General features: G+C 63.5%; 2 protein-coding genes across 2 annotated transcripts; one reads left to right on the top strand and one right to left on the bottom strand.

Moving 5' to 3' along the window:
* The first annotated feature begins 1,107 nt into the window (after positions 1–1,107).
* Positions 1,108–9,018, top strand: RASAL1 (RAS protein activator like 1). Its single transcript, XM_052689904.1, has 21 exons — positions 1,108–1,492; positions 2,304–2,360; positions 2,435–2,548; positions 2,637–2,698; positions 2,780–2,909; positions 3,609–3,690; positions 3,779–3,916; positions 3,990–4,072; positions 4,158–4,275; positions 4,352–4,505; positions 4,698–4,762; positions 4,871–4,983; positions 5,063–5,255; positions 5,320–5,457; positions 6,336–6,472; positions 6,611–6,791; positions 6,876–7,013; positions 7,660–7,795; positions 7,868–7,988; positions 8,066–8,127; positions 8,649–9,018. The coding sequence occupies exons 1-21, from the start codon at positions 1,428–1,430 to the stop codon at positions 8,777–8,779; spliced, it is 2,418 nt and encodes an 805-aa protein (XP_052545864.1). The 5' UTR covers positions 1,108–1,427; the 3' UTR covers positions 8,780–9,018.
* Positions 9,019–9,338: 320 nt separating this feature from the next.
* Positions 9,339–15,691, bottom strand: DTX1 (deltex E3 ubiquitin ligase 1). Its single transcript, XM_052689903.1, has 9 exons — positions 14,979–15,691; positions 12,414–13,065; positions 10,868–10,929; positions 10,615–10,776; positions 10,316–10,377; positions 10,076–10,234; positions 9,842–10,003; positions 9,675–9,764; positions 9,339–9,563 (listed from the first exon to the last, which is right to left on the bottom strand). The coding sequence occupies exons 1-9, from the start codon at positions 15,235–15,237 to the stop codon at positions 9,339–9,341; spliced, it is 1,833 nt and encodes a 610-aa protein (XP_052545863.1). The 5' UTR covers positions 15,238–15,691.
* Positions 15,692–17,795: the final 2,104 nt, after the last annotated feature.

The raw sequence follows: 17,795 nt of genomic DNA on the forward strand, positions 1-17,795 counted from the left end.
CGCGGGGTGCGGCGGAGGCGGTGCTCGCTGGGGGCGGCACTCCGAGGCACGCCGGGGTGGTGGCCCTTGCGACAGCCCTGTCCGTGCTGCCGTGAAGATGCAGTGGCCATAGGGGGCACTCGGTGGCAGTGGCACCTGAGGACCCGTCATCCATATGGGGACACCTTCTGACAGTGCCACCCCAGACACCCCATGGGCACAGCCCCTGGCAATGCCGTGCTGGGACCCATCTTCTCTATATGGGGACACCCCTGGCAGTGCCACGCTGGGAACCCAGCACACAAAACCGACGCTCCCTGGCACTGTCCTTTCAGTGACCCAGTGCCTATAAAGCAATACTCTCTGGCACTGCCCTCGCTGTGGTGAGGACACAACACCCATATGGGGACACCTCTGGCAGTGCCACGCTGGAGACGCGGTGCCCATAGGGGAACACCCCCTGCAGTGACCCCCCAGCGACCCAGTGCCCATCTGAGCCATCCCCGTGGCAGCAGCGCCCATACAGGGACACTCAGTGCCACGGCAGGTACCCAGCACCCCGATGGGCACAACCCCTGGCAGTGCCATCCCAGGACATCCATGTGGGACATCATCTCAGCAGTGCCACCTGGGTATCCGGTGCCTGCAAAGTGCTGCTCCCTGCCACGCCACCCTGGTGACAGAGAGCCCATCTGGGGACCCGGCACCCACAAAGGTGACACCTCCTGGCAGTGCCATGCTGCAGACACAGCACCCATATGGTGACACCCCGTGGTGGTGGCACTCTGGGGACCCGACGCCCACATGGTGCCACCCACCTGCCAACACCTCCCATGAGTCACTCACAGGAGACATCTGCTAACACCCAGAATTATCCACCAAGTGCCCCCCCAGTATGGCACGAAGCAGAGGGGACAGCATACAGAGCCCCCCACACCACCTCCATCTTCCCCCAGATCAGGGTTCCCCAACACAGCTGCACTGGTGCAGACGGACAGACAGACAGACGAGGAGGATACACCTGCCACCCCCCCAGCTTGGGGACAGTCCCACTGCCACCCGGCTGTGACGGGACAGAAGCCACCCCCAGGAGGGGGGGGAGGGGGGGACACTCAAAGGGTGACAGGCGCTCTATGCCTCAGTTTCCCTATAGCAGGGCACAGGTCCCAGGCATGGCTTCACCTCCCCTGGCAGCAGTGAGCTCCTGATAGATGTGAGCCCCACGCTGCGGGGTTTTGGCCACCGTGGGCACAGGGCCAGCCCACCCAGCTCGCCTGCTGCCGCGTGCCCGCGCACTCCAGCACAGAGAAAAACAAACCCAGAAGCAGCAAAGGAAGGAGTGGCAGAGGGACGCGGCAAGGAGGAGGAGGAGGAAGAAGAAGAAGCGGGGCCTCACAGCCCCTCCGGAGTTGTGGGCTGCCCCCAGACTCCCCCTCCAGTTCGCTGCCATGGCCAAAAGCACCTCGCTGTACTGCCGGCTGGTGGAGGGGAAGGAGCTGCCTGCCAAGGACGTGTGAGTGCTGCTTGGGGATCTCTGCCCCCCACCCAGGGGGCACGGGGCACTGGGGGGTGCTGCTCTCTGCCCGTGGTTTGGGGGCTTCCTGCTTTCATCCCTGCTGGTTGCGGCTCATTTCAGCGAGGAGGGGGTCTGCTGAGGCTAGGGGGCCCCTTTGCAAGAAGATCTGCACCCCTGAGACACCCCCTCACCGCCTCCCCTGGGACCCATAAAGCTGTTGGGGTGACTCCATATAGCAGGGTCTCATATGGGACCGCCCCATCCGGGGGCTGCAGCACCTATCCTGGGACCCCACAGCTGGCAGAGCATCCCTTTGTGGGGGGGGGGAAGGTTTCCAGCATCACAGCCAGCCCCCAGGCAGGAGAACACCTAGCACCCCTTGGGTGCATCGTCTGTGAGCCAATGCCCAGCCCTCACTCTGGGGAACCAGCTCTTCTTTTCTACCTTGCTGCAAAGGGTTAAGCCCAGGCAGAGGCTGGTGTCACCGTGTCACCATGTCACCATGACACCTTTCCAGCCCCACGCCCTGACACAGGGAAGTGGGTTGCTACAGAAACTCGGGCATGGCTGCGCAGCTGGCACAGACACCCAGGGACATGGGGATGCATGGTTGAGATGACCCCCGGGTCCCCCAGCTCAAAAGGTGCCAGGAAAAATGTCCCCAAGCAGGGCATCCAGCTAAGACTGAGCAGCTCAGCGCACCCGTGGCCATGGGTCTTGTGGCCAGTGCCCTGGTGAGCCCTTGGGGTGCTTGCCTCAGGGAACACCATGGGGTGCTGACCCCCCCGTGTCCCCTTTCTCCTCCTAGCTCTGGCTCCAGTGATCCCTACTGCGTGGTCAAGGTGGACGATGAGGTGGTTGCCAGGTAGGTGACCATCCCACCATGGGAAGGGGACACAGGGTCTGGATGGAGTGCCCATGGGGGTCCTCTGCCCACAGAACAGCCACGGTGTGGAGAAGCCTGAACCCATTTTGGGGCGAGGAGTTCACCCTGCGCCTGCCCAGCGGCTTCCACAGCCTCACCATCTATGTGCTGGATGAAGACACCATCGGGTAGGGGGCAGCGGGGCAGATGGCAGCGGGTGGACAGTGGGGTCAGCACCACTCTGGGGTGGCCGTCCCCATCGGTGTCACCCTGCAGGCACGATGATGTGATCGGCAAAGTGTCACTGAGCCGCCAGCAGATCTCAGCACAGCTGCGGGGTGAGCAGGGGCATGGGGAGTATGGGGGGCATAGGGCTCATCCCCGTGCTGGGGGTGCCCACCCCGTGCCCCCTTTGTTAGGCATTGACAGCTGGCTCAGCCTGGTGCCTGTGCACCCTGACCAGGAGGTGCAGGGTGAGATCCACCTGGAGGTGAAGATGCCTGAGCAGGGCCACCCGCGGGTGCTGCGCTGCCGCCTCATTGCAGCCAGGTAGGGATTGTGTCACCACCAGGGTTTGTGTTTGGGTCAGTGGGGTTGGCTGGATGGTAGGGGGTCAGGGCTGCCAAGAGTGGTCATCACTGTGTCCTGCTCAGGGACGTTGCTGCTTGCAGCCTGTGTGTCACGATGCTGTGGGGTCTCAGCACCTGTGCCACACTGCTTGGGCACTGCCAGCCCTGCTGGGAGCCGGGCTGGGGACTGAAGGCAAGGGACTGTGCTGTCCCTGGGGATACTCCCATGGGGCAGACAAGATTTCATATGGCATTTCTCCCCATTTGTTTTAAAATTGGGGAAACTGAGGCAGCCCCACTGCCTTTGAAGGAGGTTGGGATGGGGCTGCTCTATGTGAGCGTATGTGTGCCCATGTGTGCATGCGTGTGCACACGTGTGTGTGTTTGTGTGCCCGCACATGCGGCTGCCAGACCGGAGGCTGTTGGCAGAGCAGCATCCTGCTGCCATGGCGACCAAAGCAGCTGCCATGGCAACCAGATGGCCATGGGGACAGCCAGGAGGGACAGCAGCATCTCCACTGTGCCCTGTGCCCCCCAGGGACCAGCTGCCAGCATCCCCTCCCTGGTGCCACCTGACACACAAGTGCCTCACTGCATCCGTGGTGACACAAGGGGACAGGGGACAGTGCCGAAGGGGCCGGGTACCCACAGCATCCCCCTGACCCCCATCCTCCCACAGGGACCTGGCCCCCCGGGACCCCTCAGGCACATCAGACCCCTTCGTCCGGGTGTCGTGCTGTGGGCACACGCAGGAGACAGCCGTGAGTCGGAGGTTGAGCGCCAAGGGTGGCACCGGGTGCCCAGAGGCTGGGGCTCCAAACCCTGCTGCCACCCCCCTGCCCCCAGCAGGTGATTAAGAAGACCCGCTTCCCTCACTGGGATGAAGTGCTGGAGTTCGAGCTGGCAGAGGACGAGCCAGGGGACAGCATGCTGAGTGTGGAGGTGTGGGACTGGGACATCGTGGGCAAGAATGACTTCCTGGGACAGGTGAAAGCTGGATACATGTGGGGATACGTGATGCTCTGTGCCTCCCAGCTCAACCCCTGCCTGCGTACCCCAGGTAAAGGTCCCCCTGGATGCGTCGGGTCCCATGGAGGGCTGGTTCCAGCTCCTGCCCTTCCCCAGCAGCACCGAGGAGCCAAGGTGAGTGCTGGGCAATGGACAATGGAGAGTGACAGGGTGAGGAGCAGGGTGCAGCCATGCCTCCCCCATCACGCTGTCACTTTAGGGGACAGCTGGGCTCCCTGCGGCTGACGGTGCGGCTGCTGGAGGACAGAGTCCTGCCCCAGCACTGCTACCAGCCCCTCATCCAGCTCCTGGCCGAGCCCCTCCGCTCCCCAGGCCAGGTGGGTTCTGTGGGCTGGGGACACACTTGTACCATTTGTCCCCATGGTGGGTGACATCCCCATGCCCTCCTCACAGCCCGCAGCCAGCACGGCTCTGGCTGTCCTGGAGGAGGTGACCTCAGGGGACAGCAGGCAGGATGTGGCCACCAAGCTGGTGAAGGTCTTCCTGGCTCAGGGTCTGGCTGTGCCCTTCCTGGACTATGTCATCACCCGCGAGCTGACCAGAACCAGTAAGTGCTGGGGTCAGACCTGTAAATGCAGGGACTGGAGCATCTCCTGCAGACCCTCAGCTGGGGAACTGGAAGGGAAACCACCCTGAAGGCTGCCAGGGTGTCCCAAAGCCTGCTGTGAGGCCACCAAAGGGTTGGGCACACTGGGGACAGCTGAGGCAACCCCATGGCTCATGGTGGACTCCCTCCCAGCGGACCCCAATACCCTTTTCCGCTCCAACTCTTTGGCCTCCAAGTCCATGGAGCAGTTCTTGAAGGTGAGCCCAGGAGGAAATATCACTCCAGCACCCTGCGATGGCTTCAGGACATGACACAGTGCTGGGGACAGTGCGGGGACAGCAGTGGTGACCTCCTGCCCCATGCAGGCAGTGGGGCTGCCCTACCTGCATGCGGTCCTGAAGCCGGTGGTGAACCGCATCTTCGAGGAGAAGAAGTACGTGGAACTGGACCCCTGCAAGATGGAGCTGAGCCGTGGCAGGCGAGTGTGGGGATGTGTCTCCATCTTGGTGTCACCCACTGGTCATCTCAGTGGTCATGAGCTGCTGGTGTCTCCACAGGAGGATTTCCTTCAAGGGGTCCCTGTCAGAAGCCCAGGTGCGAGAGAGCAGCCTGGAGCTGCTGCAGGGCTACCTGGGGGACATGGTGGATGCCATCGTGGGCTCGGTGGACAAGTGCCCCCTCCTGATGAGGGTGGCCTTCAAGCAGCTCCGCAGGCGGGTGGAGGAGCGCTTTCCCTCACCGCAGCACGAGGTGGGGATCCCTGTGGGGCTGGGAGGGCAGCACAGTGCCGGTGCTGAGCTCTGTCCTTGTGCAGGAGGTGCAGTACGTTGCCATCAGTGGGTTCCTCTTCCTCCGTTTCTTCGCCCCTGCCGTCCTCACCCCGAAGCTCTTTGGCCTGAGGGAGCAGCATGCTGAGCCCCGCACTGGGCGCACTCTCTTGCTGCTCGCCAAGGTGCTCAGGGGAACGAGGACGTGGTGGGGGGACCTCGGGGAGGGAGGGGATTTGGGGCAGGGATGAGGCACCAAGGTGGGACAGAGACCTGAAGGTGGGATGTGGGATCAAGGAGGGATAGGGATGCCACTGAAGAACAGGGACCATAGGAGGAATGGGGACATCAGAAGGGATGGGGGCACCAAAAGGGATGGAGACCCCAGGGTGGGTGGGGACCTCAGAGGGCCAGGGAAACCCTGGAGAGGGAGGAACTGGGATGACTAGGAGGAATGGGGACCCAGAGAAGGGATGGAGACCCTGCAGGAGGATGGGGTACCAGGGAGGGATGGGACTCCAAAGATGGATGGGGGCCTGAAGGATGGATGGAGGACCAAGGAAGAATGGGGTTGCCATGAAAGGATGGGGACCCTGAGGGGGGATGGGGAACTCTGGAAAGGGATGGGGACCTTGGGGAAGGATCTGGACCCTGGGAAGGGATGGGACCCCAAAGAGGGACAGAGACCTGAAGGAAGGTGTGGGACCAAGAAGAGACACAGATGCCATGGCAGGACAGTGATCATAGGGAGGGATGGGGAGCACAAAGGATGTGGGCACAAAAAGGGATGAAGACCTCAGAGGGGATGAAGATGCCAAGCTGGGAAGGGGACCCCAGGGATGCTGGAAGACCCTGGGGAGGGAAAGGGATCTCAGAGGACAGTGACCAAGGAAGGACCAAGGATCCCAAGAAGGGCAGAGCCTTTCCTCCCCCATGCCACGTGCTTTAAGCTGGTTTGTTCCCACTGGGGATGAGTGCATTGAGCACAGCCACAGTTGGCTCCCACCACCTTGCATTACTCTGTTCCCCCATTTTCCTCCCCAAATCCCACTCCCATGGGCAGGCGCTGCAGAGCATCGGCAACCTGGGACTGCAACCGGGCAAGGAGCCCTGGATGGCCCCACTGAACAGTGTCCTGCTGCCCAGCATCACTCGTGTCAGAGCCTTCCTGGACAGCCTCATCGAGGTGGACAGCACGCAGGGTGAGCAGGCACCATGAGCACCACGGAATCCCACCCCATCCTGGGGATATGTCCTGTATCCTAAGGGATGGGAGCATCTTTGTGCTTTTTGGGGTGATGGTGGCACCCCAAATTGATGTCACCATCCCTGTGCCATGGCTACAGCAGGCGAGGGGATGTCAGTGGCACCTTTCAATCCCTCGGCCACAGTCAAGGAGGGTTTCCTGCACGCACGGGAGGCCGAGGAGCCCTCCCTGCTGCCCCGCTTCGCCTTCAAGAAGCGGTACTTCTGGCTCAGTGCCCAGGCTCTGTCCTACTCCAAGTCCCCCGAATGCCAGGTAGGTGTTGTCTGTTGTCCCCCCACCCTGCTGCAGGGTGCCAGGCTGTGGGTATGGTGACGTGCAGCATTCTGGGGTCTTCAGGAGCACAGCTGCATCCCAGTGGGGCACATACGGGCAGTGGAGCGCGTGGATGAGGGCACGTTCCCGCAGCCCCACGTCATGCAGGTGGTGGCACAGGATGGCACCGGGCAGCTGCGCACCACCTACATCCAGTGTAAGGTGTGGACATCCCCATCCCAGCACCACTGGGACCCCAACACTCCAGGCTGCCCCCCACCCAGTACCCCAGCACCCAGCAGCCACTGTGTGGGGGCAATGGGGGCAGCCCCAGTCCCAAGTCCTGCTGTACTGGGAACACTGGGGTGTCAGATTTTAGTAGTACTGGGGTCACTGCTGGGATCAGTAGGATATGCAGCTTTATCTGTAGTGGGGTTCACTGGGCTATCAGTTCTGGTTATACTGGGGTCACTAGGGCATCCAGTAGTATCTGTAGTGGGATCACTGAGGAACCAGCCCTATATACACTAGGGTCAATGGGTAGCACCCCTATCTGTACTGGGTTAATGAGGTGTACCTGCCTGTACTGAAATCTACACTGGGGTCATTAGGGTACCAGCTCTGAATGTACTGAGATCAATACTGGGTCACTGGAATACCAGCCTTGCCCATATTGGGGTCACTGTGATACTAGCCTTGTTCCCAAGTGCCACCACCCCACCAACTCCCACCTGTGCCATCAAACTGCCCCTCAGGGTCCCCGTGCCACCTTATGCCCACCCTGGGGATGCTGCATGTGGAACTGTGGTGCTGCCCAACACGATGGGTGCCAGCATCATGGGTGGGTGCCACCGCTGTGTCCCCACAGAGCGCACCAGAGCTGTGGCAGTGGCTGTGGGCTCTGCGCCAGGCCAGCAGTGCCAACGGGGCCATGCTGCCCACCTGCCACCCCGGCACCTTCCGCACCGCCCGCTGGACCTGCTGCCTGCAGCCCAACCGTGCTGGTAATGAGGACAGAGGGGACACGAGGGAGTCCCCAGTGGGTCCCCTCCACCCAACCCCGCTCTTCTCGATAGCTCCTGGCTGCAGCCGGACCCACAGCGCGGTGGCACTGGATGAGTGGAGTGACCCCCTGGACCCCGCAGCGGCGGCACAGAGCCTCTATGGGCACCTCCAGCGTGCAGGGACACGGCTGTGGTGGGGCTGCGCCCCTGGGGGGAGGCACCCATGGGTGTCATCCTCCCCTGGGTTCACTCAGCGTCCTTGTCCTGCAGGGAGGCGGTGGCAGAACCCGAGGGCAGCGTGGCAGTGCAGAGCCCGGAGCTGAAGCTTGGAGGTAGGAGAGCATGGGGATTGGGAGGGGGGGGAGTTATGGGGGGCGAGCTGCGTTGATGTGCACACATAGATGCACACACACAGGCACATGGACACGGGCTTTGCATGCACACTTGCACGCATGTACTTGTTGCAGATGCACGGTTGCACGCGTGCCCAATATACGTGCACAAGCACGCACACATGCGCACGCCATGCACACGCACAGCTGTGAGCCGTGCTTTCTCCACCAGGGGACAGCAAACCCCCACGGCCGCACGCACGCGAGGCCCCGGCCCTCGGCTGCACACACGCACGCTCCCAGCCGCGCGCACCCGAATGCACGCACGGAGACACGCGCGGATGCGCACAGCCACGCGCACCCCCCGCACACGACCCGGCACCCCGCCAAACGAGGCGTGCCGATGTCGGGGAGGAGGAGAGGCGGGAGGAGACACAGCGGGGTGGGACGGGGAGGGCAGTGGGTGTCACGGGTGGGTGCCGGGCGTCGCGGGTGGGAATGCTGACTCTGCACGGCCGCAGGTGGAGCCGTCGCGGAGCGGCTGCGGGCGGTGCTGCGCGATCTGGATGCGGCCCACGAAGCCTTCGCTCGCGGTGACGGGGTGTCGAACCCTCCCACGGCCACGGAGACGGACGCGGCCACGGCCACGTGAACTGAACTACAGCTCCCAGCATGCCCTGCGCCGCCAAGGCCAGCCAGCGTCGCGTCGCGCCGCAAAGCATTCTGGGAGCTGTAGTCCGCGCCGCTCTCCTCTGCCCACAGGGAGACGAGGCGGCGCGGCGAAGGCACCCCGCGGACACGGGGTGCGCGCACTCACACAGACGTGTCCGTGGAGCGCCGGGCCGCGCGCGCGTGTGTGTGCAGCGCTGGCACCTCTTGTGAGCGCCCACCGGGGACAGACCCCCGTGCAACCCCAGCCGGCACCCTTCCCTATCACGGCGCGGCACGGGGACGCGAGTGGGTGACGCGGGGACGCCGGGACGCTGCGGTGTATTCCGTAACACAGAGACGTACACATGGCACCCGCTGCACGCGGCTCCGTGGGGCACCGGGTGGGCGGAGAGGAAAGCACCGCGCTGCTGGAGGCCGGGCAGGGGACGGGGACGCGCGGCGGGTGGCACCGGGGGATGAACCCACGCGGGGCCGGCGGCGAAGCTGCAGGGACGGTGACACGGGGCCGAGGGGACGGCGGGGAGCCCCTCACCGTGGGCTCAGTCCTTGAGGGTGGCCTCGGAGACGCCCTGCGCCAGCAGCTCGGCCAGGACGTTGTCCAGGTAGTTGGGATCGGGATAGCCGTGACCCGTCAGGTTGGAGCCGAATTCGGTCTTGTGATGGATCTCGTTCCACACCACCGTGTCTGATTCTCCCGTGGTGTTGGAGGTGCCGATGGTGAAGATGAGCCGCCGGTCCCACGCCACGATCAGCAGCTTCAGCACCTGGGGGACGGCCATTGCTGCATCCCACCCCATGGCACGGCCACCCCCATGTCCCCATCCGTATGGCCACATCCCCGCCTGTGCCACCCCCGGGGACACGGAGCCGCTCACCTTCCTGCCCTTCTCGTTGTCGGGCAGGTAGCAGTGCCGGGGAAAGCCGCGTGCCGTGAACTTCTTGCCAGGGTTGGGGTGCTCTGGACCCTTTGGTGAGGACAGCAGAGGGGTGAGCGGGTGGCGTGGGGACACCCAGCCCTGGGGTGGGGCTGCGGGGGGCTCACCTGGATGCCGGTGGGGATGTCGTAGACTATCCGGATGGTTTTGGAGTCAGTGTAGCCCGGGAGGGAATGGGGGATGAGGTGGAACTCCATCTTCCCAGGGGGCTGCGTGCCTGTCTTCTCCCCATAGATGGCCTTGCAGGTGGGGCACTGCAAGCTGCCGTCCTGCAGGTACAGCCAGGGTGGGCACTCAGCCCCTGCCGTATGCCCTCAGACCCCGTGTCCACGTTGGCTCACCTTGTTGCCGTTGTTGTACATGGCCACGAGGCACAGCAGGTGGTACATGTGCCCACATTTGCCCAGCTTGCCCACCAGCTCCGGCTTGATGCCGCGGTGACTCAGGACGCCCTCGTAGCCCGAGGAGGTGACCAACCTCTCCATGCAGATGGTGCAGTCCTGGGGGGGCACGGGGGTCACCTCATGGGCGTCACACCAGGTTCTGTGCCCATGCCCTGCCATCCCGCCATGCCGGCTCACCTCATCCGGAGGGGTCTTCACTTTCTGGATGTAGCGACGCACCACATCCTCTGGGTTCTTGCCTGCCATGGATAGGGGTGTCAGTCAGACAACCCCCCCGCCCCCTGCCAAACCCTCCCTACCACCTCCTGCCTCTAGCATGGGGACAGTGACAGAGGAGGTGGCACAGAGGAGCCATGGGCAGTGACATCACCTTCAGGCTCGGGGGGCACGCTGCATTTCAGGCCATCCCCCCGACATTTCAGGTCCCAACCCACAGCACCACCTGTGCCTCAGTTTCCCCTCCAGCAGCTCCTTACTCCTTTTGAGGTGCTTCTTCTTGGTCTTCCTGCAGATTCCGCTGACCCCAGGCACAGGCTTGATGTCACTCTTGCTGACGGGCGGCGGGTGCAGGATGGGCTTGGGCGCACGGGTCAGGCAGACGGGCAGTCCAGCAGCACACATCAGGATGCCCGTCATCCCTGCACAGGGACAGGGGTGTCTGTCCGTTCCTTCCATCCCTGGCTCGACCCCTGAGCACCTATGGGTGCTCTATGGGACCCCACCCATTACCTGCCAGGGCGGGATGGACGGGGCCGGTGCCGTTCAGGTTCTTGACCGGGAGGGCTGGCACCCTGCAAGAGACAGGAGGAATGTCCCCTGGGTCCCGTCCTTTCTGCAGTGTCATTAGGGCAGCCAGGAGTGCATCTGGGCAGGTGCCTGTACACTCATGCATGCATCTCCTCCGCTGTGCACCCATGTGTGCAAAGCTGCACGGCTACAGCTTGGTGCGAGATGTGGGGTCGTGGGGACACATGGGAAGGTGGCTGAGGACACAGCAGGGATGTGAGGAGAGCAGGGATGGTGGGGAATGGGTGGATGGACAGACGGATAGAGAGACAGAAGGACAGAGATGAATAAGTATGTGGATGGATGGATGGATGGATGGATGGATGGATGGATGGATGGATGGATGGATGGATGGGTGGGTGGATGGGTGGGTGGGTGGGTGGATGGGTGGGTGGATGGGTGGGTGGATGGGTGGGTGGATGGGTGGGTGGATGGGTGGGTGGATGGGTGGATGGATAGAGATGGTTGTGGGTGTGTAGACATGGGGAGAGCCCCCACATCCCTGTTCACAACCCAGCAGCCACAACACAGACAACAGATCCCAGCCCCAAGGAAGGGTCCGTTGCGCGGGGACCCTTCCTGCCCCTGCAACAGGGGCCCAGGCCCCAGGCCATGCCACAACCCAGCCTTGCCTCTACTGCCAGTCCCTGCCCGCAGTTCCCAAGGCCACCCTCAGCCACACCAAGGCCATGTAAGGCAGTGGGGCCCTCACCCCTCCAGCCCCCTCCTACCTGTCCATGGGGACGCACAGCGCGGGGGCTGCGTGTCGACACGAGGAAGGCTTGGCCCAGGACACGGAAGCGAAAGCAGCACATCAACAGAGGAAGGAAACACGCCGAGTGCTTGGTGACCCTGCATGCCCCCCCTCTCCGCAACTCTGTCACCCCTGTCCCCAGCTCTGTCTGGCTGTGCGCTGTGGCTGCGGGCAGTGGGAGGGACGCAGAGGTACATGCCCACACCGTGTGATGCTCCTTGTGCCCCTGCTACCCCTGACCCACAGGTGTTCCTGCAGCACACACCCTGAAGCGGAGGTGACACTGTCAGGATGTCACCACCACCACCCAGTCGTGTCCCGCTGCATCTCCCAGCGCGAGGCCAGATCCTTCCTGCAGGGCAGGATGCCACAACAGCTCCCCATAGGGACCTGCCTGGTGGTACCAGAACAAACGCTCCGGAGCGACCCACCGCATGCTGGACGACAGGGACACAAGTCCCCCAGTGCTGGCACCTCATCTCCTGCAGCCAGCATGGCACGGCGTGGACTGGCACAACCAGGCACGGTGTGGCACGGCATAGAGCTGCACGGCACAACACAGGAGTGCAGCACGGCACGGCACGGCTGTGGTGGTGGTGACACGGCGCCAGCACCGGTGAGGCGACAGCTGGTGCTGCCAAGCAATCTGAGTGCACCTCCATGCCACCTCCCCACCGCCGTGAGCCCACCCCGCGCCACCTCAGCGCCGTCACATCCGTCCTCATCCCAGCTTACCCGGGGGGCACCGCGGTGCGGGCGCTACTGCCAGCCCCCCGCTGCGTGCCGGGCCGGTTGAGGTTATTGAGGCCAGGCAGCTGCACGGTGCCGGGCGCGCTCTGGCTGCACCCAAAAGCCCCAGCAGGCACCCTGGGTGCCTCCCCTTTGGCCGTGCCGCCCGCCGATGGCCACAACGTCGCACCGGCAAAGGTGCTGCTCTGCCGCACCGGCACCGTCCCCGTGCCGGCGTACAGCTTGCGGCGCTGCGAGGCCAGGATGGCGTTGGATGCCGCGCGGGTGCTGTTGACCAGCAGGCACTGATGGCACGAGCAGGGCTGCCCCGTGCTGCTGCCCACCGGCCACGACTGCGACTTGGGGATGGAGCCCATGGTCAGAGGGTACGCCAGGTCCATGCGGCGCCGCAGCCGGCGCCGGCGCTGCGTCTGTCGGTTCATCTGCGACATGCTGCTGAAGTAGATGAGGTAGCAGAAGCCCAGGGAGGAGAGGTCCAGCCAGGGGTGCTGCTTCTCGTAGGCGTTCTGGATGGTGATGCAGATGTCCATGTCGTAGGGCGTCCACGAGCTGTTGTCGTTCTCCCATTCCCACACGATGCCCTTTCCCGGTGCTGAGGAGGGGTCGTAGAAGTTCCTGCGCACCGGGCGCATGGTGCCTGCGGGGACACGGCTCTCAGCACCCAAACACCGCTGCCGTCCCCCAAACAGAGCCCCCCCCAGCGGCTCAGCCCCGGCGTCGCGCCCCTCTCCTCGCTCAGCCACACGCTGCGCTCCCGTCCCCGGCCGGCTGCACCGCCTGGCCCTATTAACGACTCTAATAAGGGTCATTAATCACCGCCCGGCCCAGCTGCCGCCGGGTGCTGAGGCAGCGCTGCCTGCAGCCCCATGGGGTCCGTGCCCCCGCCGCAGCCCAGCAAGTCCTCACCTGAGTCAGCTGCACGCTCACATCCCCATCCTGCTCAAGTCCTGTATCCCACTACCCGCTTGTGTCCACACCCCAAATCCCACTGCTGGCTCACAGCCACGCGCTGCTCACATCCGTGTCCTGCATTCTGCTGCCCACTGCTGTCAACATCCCAAATCCCACTGCTGTCTTGTATCTACATCCCAACTCTCACTGCTGCTCTCATCCCACATCCCACTGCCAATCCCAGCCGCATCCCACTCACATCCATGTCCCGCACCCGCTGCCCACCCGTCTCTGCACCACACCCCACCTCCCCACATCTCCTTGTACCCAGCCCACCCTCCCCACAGCCCGCTGATACCCATGCCCTGCACCTCCCATCCCGCTCACATCCACATCCTGGCTCCACTGGTGCCAGCATCTCCCCCCAGGTGTGTGCACATCCTGCAGGCACACCTCCTGGCTGCTCAGAACAGGGTCACCTCATTTCTCACACACTCCACTACATCCCAAGCCCACCCCACCATGGCCACACATTCCCAGAAGCACCCAGCACCATCCAGGCCAAGGAATGGGACATTTAGGGGCCTTGCAGATGAGCATTTACCAGCAGCGGGTCCTGCACCATCCCCATCCATCCCCCATCCCGAGCGAGTCTCCTGAGGTGCAGCTGGCACACATCACTTTAGTGGGTCATGGTTAATGGGGTCTGGGCTGGGAGGCAGTGTGGGACAGGGCTTGATTTCCCTCGAGGACACCTGTCCTGGTTGTGTGCTGCAGCTCTGCTCTGCTAAGGGTGGCATGTGGCCCCTGCAGACCCCAAAGTAGGGCCACCCAGTTCCCTTTGTCCCAACAGGACAACAAGAGGGAAGGAAAAAGAAGGGAAAGAGGAGACTTGTGGGGGCTGCATTGGGGTTAGGACAGATAGAAGGGAATAGACTGACAGGTGGGGAAGAGGGTGAGTTGAAAGAGATGGATGGATGGAGAGATGGACTGAGGAATGGATGGGTGGAGGGATGGATGGGTGGATGGATGGATGGATGGATGGATGGACGGATGGACGGATGGACGGATGGACGGATGGATGGATGGATGGATGGATGGATGGATGGATGGATGGACGGATGGACGGATGGATGGATGGACGGATGAATTGATTGGTGACTGGTTGGATGGAATGACAAATATACATGGGGATGGACACCTTGATGGATACATGAACAGAATGACAAGGAAGTAAAGACACACCAGGATGGAAGGATGGATGGATGAATGACAATTACTCATTGGGATGGGTGGAATGGTGGGTAATAGAAGTAGAATGACACACAGCAGATATATGCACACTGTGATGGACAGATGGGTGGGTGGATGGAGGGATGGAGGGAGGGATGGAAAGATGGAGGGAGGGACGGAAGGACAAAGGAAGGGAGTAACAGAGGAATAAAGCAATGAAGCAGGGACACAGGAAGGACACAAAGACACAAAGCCATGCTGTGGGATGGCTGACGGATGGGCAGAGGAACAAACGACTGCAGAAGAAGGAAGAGGAGTGCTGAAGGCCCTCCAACAAAGGCTCACAGAAGGGGCAGACGTACCCAGCCACTCCACCCCCAGTAGACCCCTGGCCAGTCGTGTGTGCACCGAGCCCCCTGCCCTTACCCGTGTCCTGCCGGAACTGGTGCATGGACTGCAGGTCGATGATGTAGGGTGCCAGCTGCACGTCCACCTGGCCCAGCACCACGCTGCCACGGGCATCCTCCTTCAGCACGTTCTCAATGTGGTGGCAGACAGCGGCTGAGTAGGGCCGCCAGCGCCCGTGCTCGTTCAGCCACTCCCACACCACCACACGGGCCAGGTTTTGTGGTGGGAACCCCAAAGTCCCAGAGCCCAAAAGGGCCCCCGTGCCCTGCCGTGCCATGGCTGGGGACAGCAGCTCAGCGCCGTGCCATGGCCGAGGGACAGACGGCTCGGTGGCACCCGCGGGGTGGAACGTCCCTGTCCCCGCTGCAGAGCTCAGCAGGGGTGGGAGGTGGCACCCAGAGCCCCACAGCACCCGGTTCTGCTCCACCGGGGCCACCAGCAGGGCAGGCTGGGGTGAGCCATCACTTGGCACCGGGCACTGGGCTCTGCATGGGTGGTGTTGAGCTGGAGCTGGAGCTGGAGCTGGAGCTGCTGTCCTCCCTGCAGCGCTGGCACATCTCAGTGTCCCCAGGCTCAGTGGGGACAGGACACCCCCAGACACTCCCTCCTCTTCTTTCCCCTTCTGTCCCAGCCGATGTCACCGGTTGCTCCAAGGCTCCCAGGGCGCCACCTGCAAAGCAAGGCCACAGCACCACTCAGTCACAGCCGAGGTGGCTCTGAGTGCTGCCACGCAGTGCTGCATCCCTGCCCTCCCCGGTGGCACCTTGGGGACCGTCCCTTTCGCCCCGTGTGCCCACAGCCAGACAGTGTGGCAGGCTGCCAGCCTCAGGTGTGACAGCAGGGAAGGGGACAGCAGGGACAAGCAGCGTGGGGGCAATTGTTCTCAAGGCTTGGGGAGGGGGCTCAAAAAACAGATTAGCCCCACAGAAGCCGGCTGTGTGCCCGGGAGCCCGCGGCCCTCCTGCTCATCCGGCACTGATTTATGATCTGCACTGCAGGCATCAGGATGGAGTCAGCCTGGGCGGCTTGCCCCGGGCCCCCCGCACACCCTGGGCAGCTCCTTGCCCACCAACACAGCCTCACGGCCCCCTTGCATGGGATGGGGAGGGCTAGGCTGCACGGACAGACAGCAAGCTACGGACAGACAGACGGACACAGAGCCGTGCGCTGGCAATGGGGACACAAACAGCACGGGGACCTGTGCAGACGGATGGACAGACAGACAAACGCACGTAGGGCCACACAGCAGCGTGACAACAAACAGTCGTAGACACACAGACACACACAGACACACAGACACACAGACACACAGACACACAGACACACAGACACACAGACACAGGCGTGTGCATCCATGCACTCATCCGGCACCCCCAGCACCGCAGCAACCAGAGGGGCCCAAACCTCAGGACAAAACCCAGCGCCACCCCCCTCCCCATTCTGCTCCCCCCTTCGGTCCCCCGTCCATCGCGCTGCATGCGAAGCCAGGCCCATCCCCCGGTGCCCCCAGCACGCCGTACCCCCGCTGCACGATATTTCCACTCCACGACAGCCCCCAGCGCGGACCCCCCCGCCGCACGGTGTCCCCCCCCCCCCCCTTTCCCCGTCCCCGGCGCACGAAATTCCAGCCACAACATTCCCTCTGCGCGTTACCCCCGGTGCGCGGTGCCCCTCCCGTGTGCGCCGTACCCCCGGTGCCCGCCGCTCCCCCCCGCTTCCCCACCATGGCCGCCGCCGCCCCGCATCGCCCCCGCCCCGCTCCGCTACCTTCGGCGGCCGCAGCCGCAGCGGCCCCGCAGCAACGGCGGCACCGGGAGCGGCGGCGGAGGGCGACGGGCGCGGGGCCAGGAGGAGGCAGCGCTCCGCCAGCGCCTGGCAGCCACGGGCACGCGGGGACGCGGGGACGCGCGGCGGAGACGCGCGGCGGGGGGGATGCGGGCGCACGCTGAGACCTCGGCCGGGGGCTCCCACGCGAGAGGCGGCCACGCGTGCGCTCCGGTGGTCTCGGGCACGGCATCGCTTCCCTCCCCCTCGAGGATCTCCCGTGGGACCGGCAGAGCGGGGAGAGCCGCGGAGCGCGGCGGTTCTGGTGCCGGTCCTTCGTGGGGTAACGGCGTGGGGATGTGAGGTTGGGATGTGGAGTGGGGTGTGAAAATGGAGCGGGGACGTGGCGTGGGGACGTGATGCTGGGATGAGATTTGGGAGCATGGAGATGGGGCGGGACGTGGGGGCACGGAGATGGTGTGTGGGGACGTGGAGATGGGGTACATGGGGTGGTGGAGCTGGGATGGGGCACGGGGGCATGGAGCTGGAACATGGCATGGGGATGTTGAGCTGGGACATGGCAAGAGGACACGGAGCTGGGGTGTGACATGGGGATGTGAAGCTGGGGCAGGAACATGGCATGGGGAGACGTGAAGCTGGGGCAGGAACATGGGTGATGTTGAGCTCAGATATGGCATGAGAATGTGGAACCAGGAGATGTGAGCTGGGACAGGAACACGGCAGGGGGACGTAGAGCTGGGCTGTGACATGGGGACGTGGAGCAGCTGAAACAGGGATATGGCAGGGAGACGTGAGGTTGGGACAGGAATGTGGATGGTGTTGTGCTCAGATATGGCGTGAGGATGTGGAACAGGACGTGGCATGGCTACATGGAGCTGGGATGCAACATGGGGACGTGAAGCTGGAGATGTTGAGCTGGGACATGGCATGAGGACATGGAGCTGGGACAGGAACATGGCAGGGGGAGATGGAGATGGGACATGTACGGGGGCATAGAGCAGGAACAGGGGCATGGCAATGGGACCTGAAGCCAGAGCAGGGATCTGGACA

Source organism: Tympanuchus pallidicinctus, unplaced genomic scaffold (assembly GCF_026119805.1).
Source record: "Tympanuchus pallidicinctus isolate F22 unplaced genomic scaffold, pur_lepc_1.0 scaffold25, whole genome shotgun sequence".
Classification (NCBI taxonomy): Eukaryota; Metazoa; Chordata; class Aves; order Galliformes; family Phasianidae; genus Tympanuchus; species Tympanuchus pallidicinctus.

Coding starts and splice junctions, on each gene's coding strand:
- RASAL1 (XM_052689904.1), top strand. CDS start 1,428: ATGGCCAAAAGCACCTCGCTGTACTGCCGGCTGGTGGAGGGGAAGGAG. Junction 1,493..2,303: donor GAGCTGCCTGCCAAGGACGT/GTGAGTGCTGCT, acceptor TTCTCCTCCTAG/CTCTGGCTCCAGTGATCCCT. Junction 4,276..4,351: donor CCCTCCGCTCCCCAGGCCAG/GTGGGTTCTGTG, acceptor CCCTCCTCACAG/CCCGCAGCCAGCACGGCTCT.
- DTX1 (XM_052689903.1), bottom strand. CDS start 15,237: ATGGCACGGCAGGGCACGGGGGCCCTTTTGGGCTCTGGGACTTTGGGG. Junction 10,930..12,413: donor CGCACCGCGGTGCCCCCCGG/GTAAGCTGGGAT, acceptor TGTCTCTTGCAG/GGTGCCAGCCCTCCCGGTCA. Junction 10,004..10,075: donor TGTACAACAACGGCAACAAG/GTGAGCCAACGT, acceptor CTGTACCTGCAG/GACGGCAGCTTGCAGTGCCC.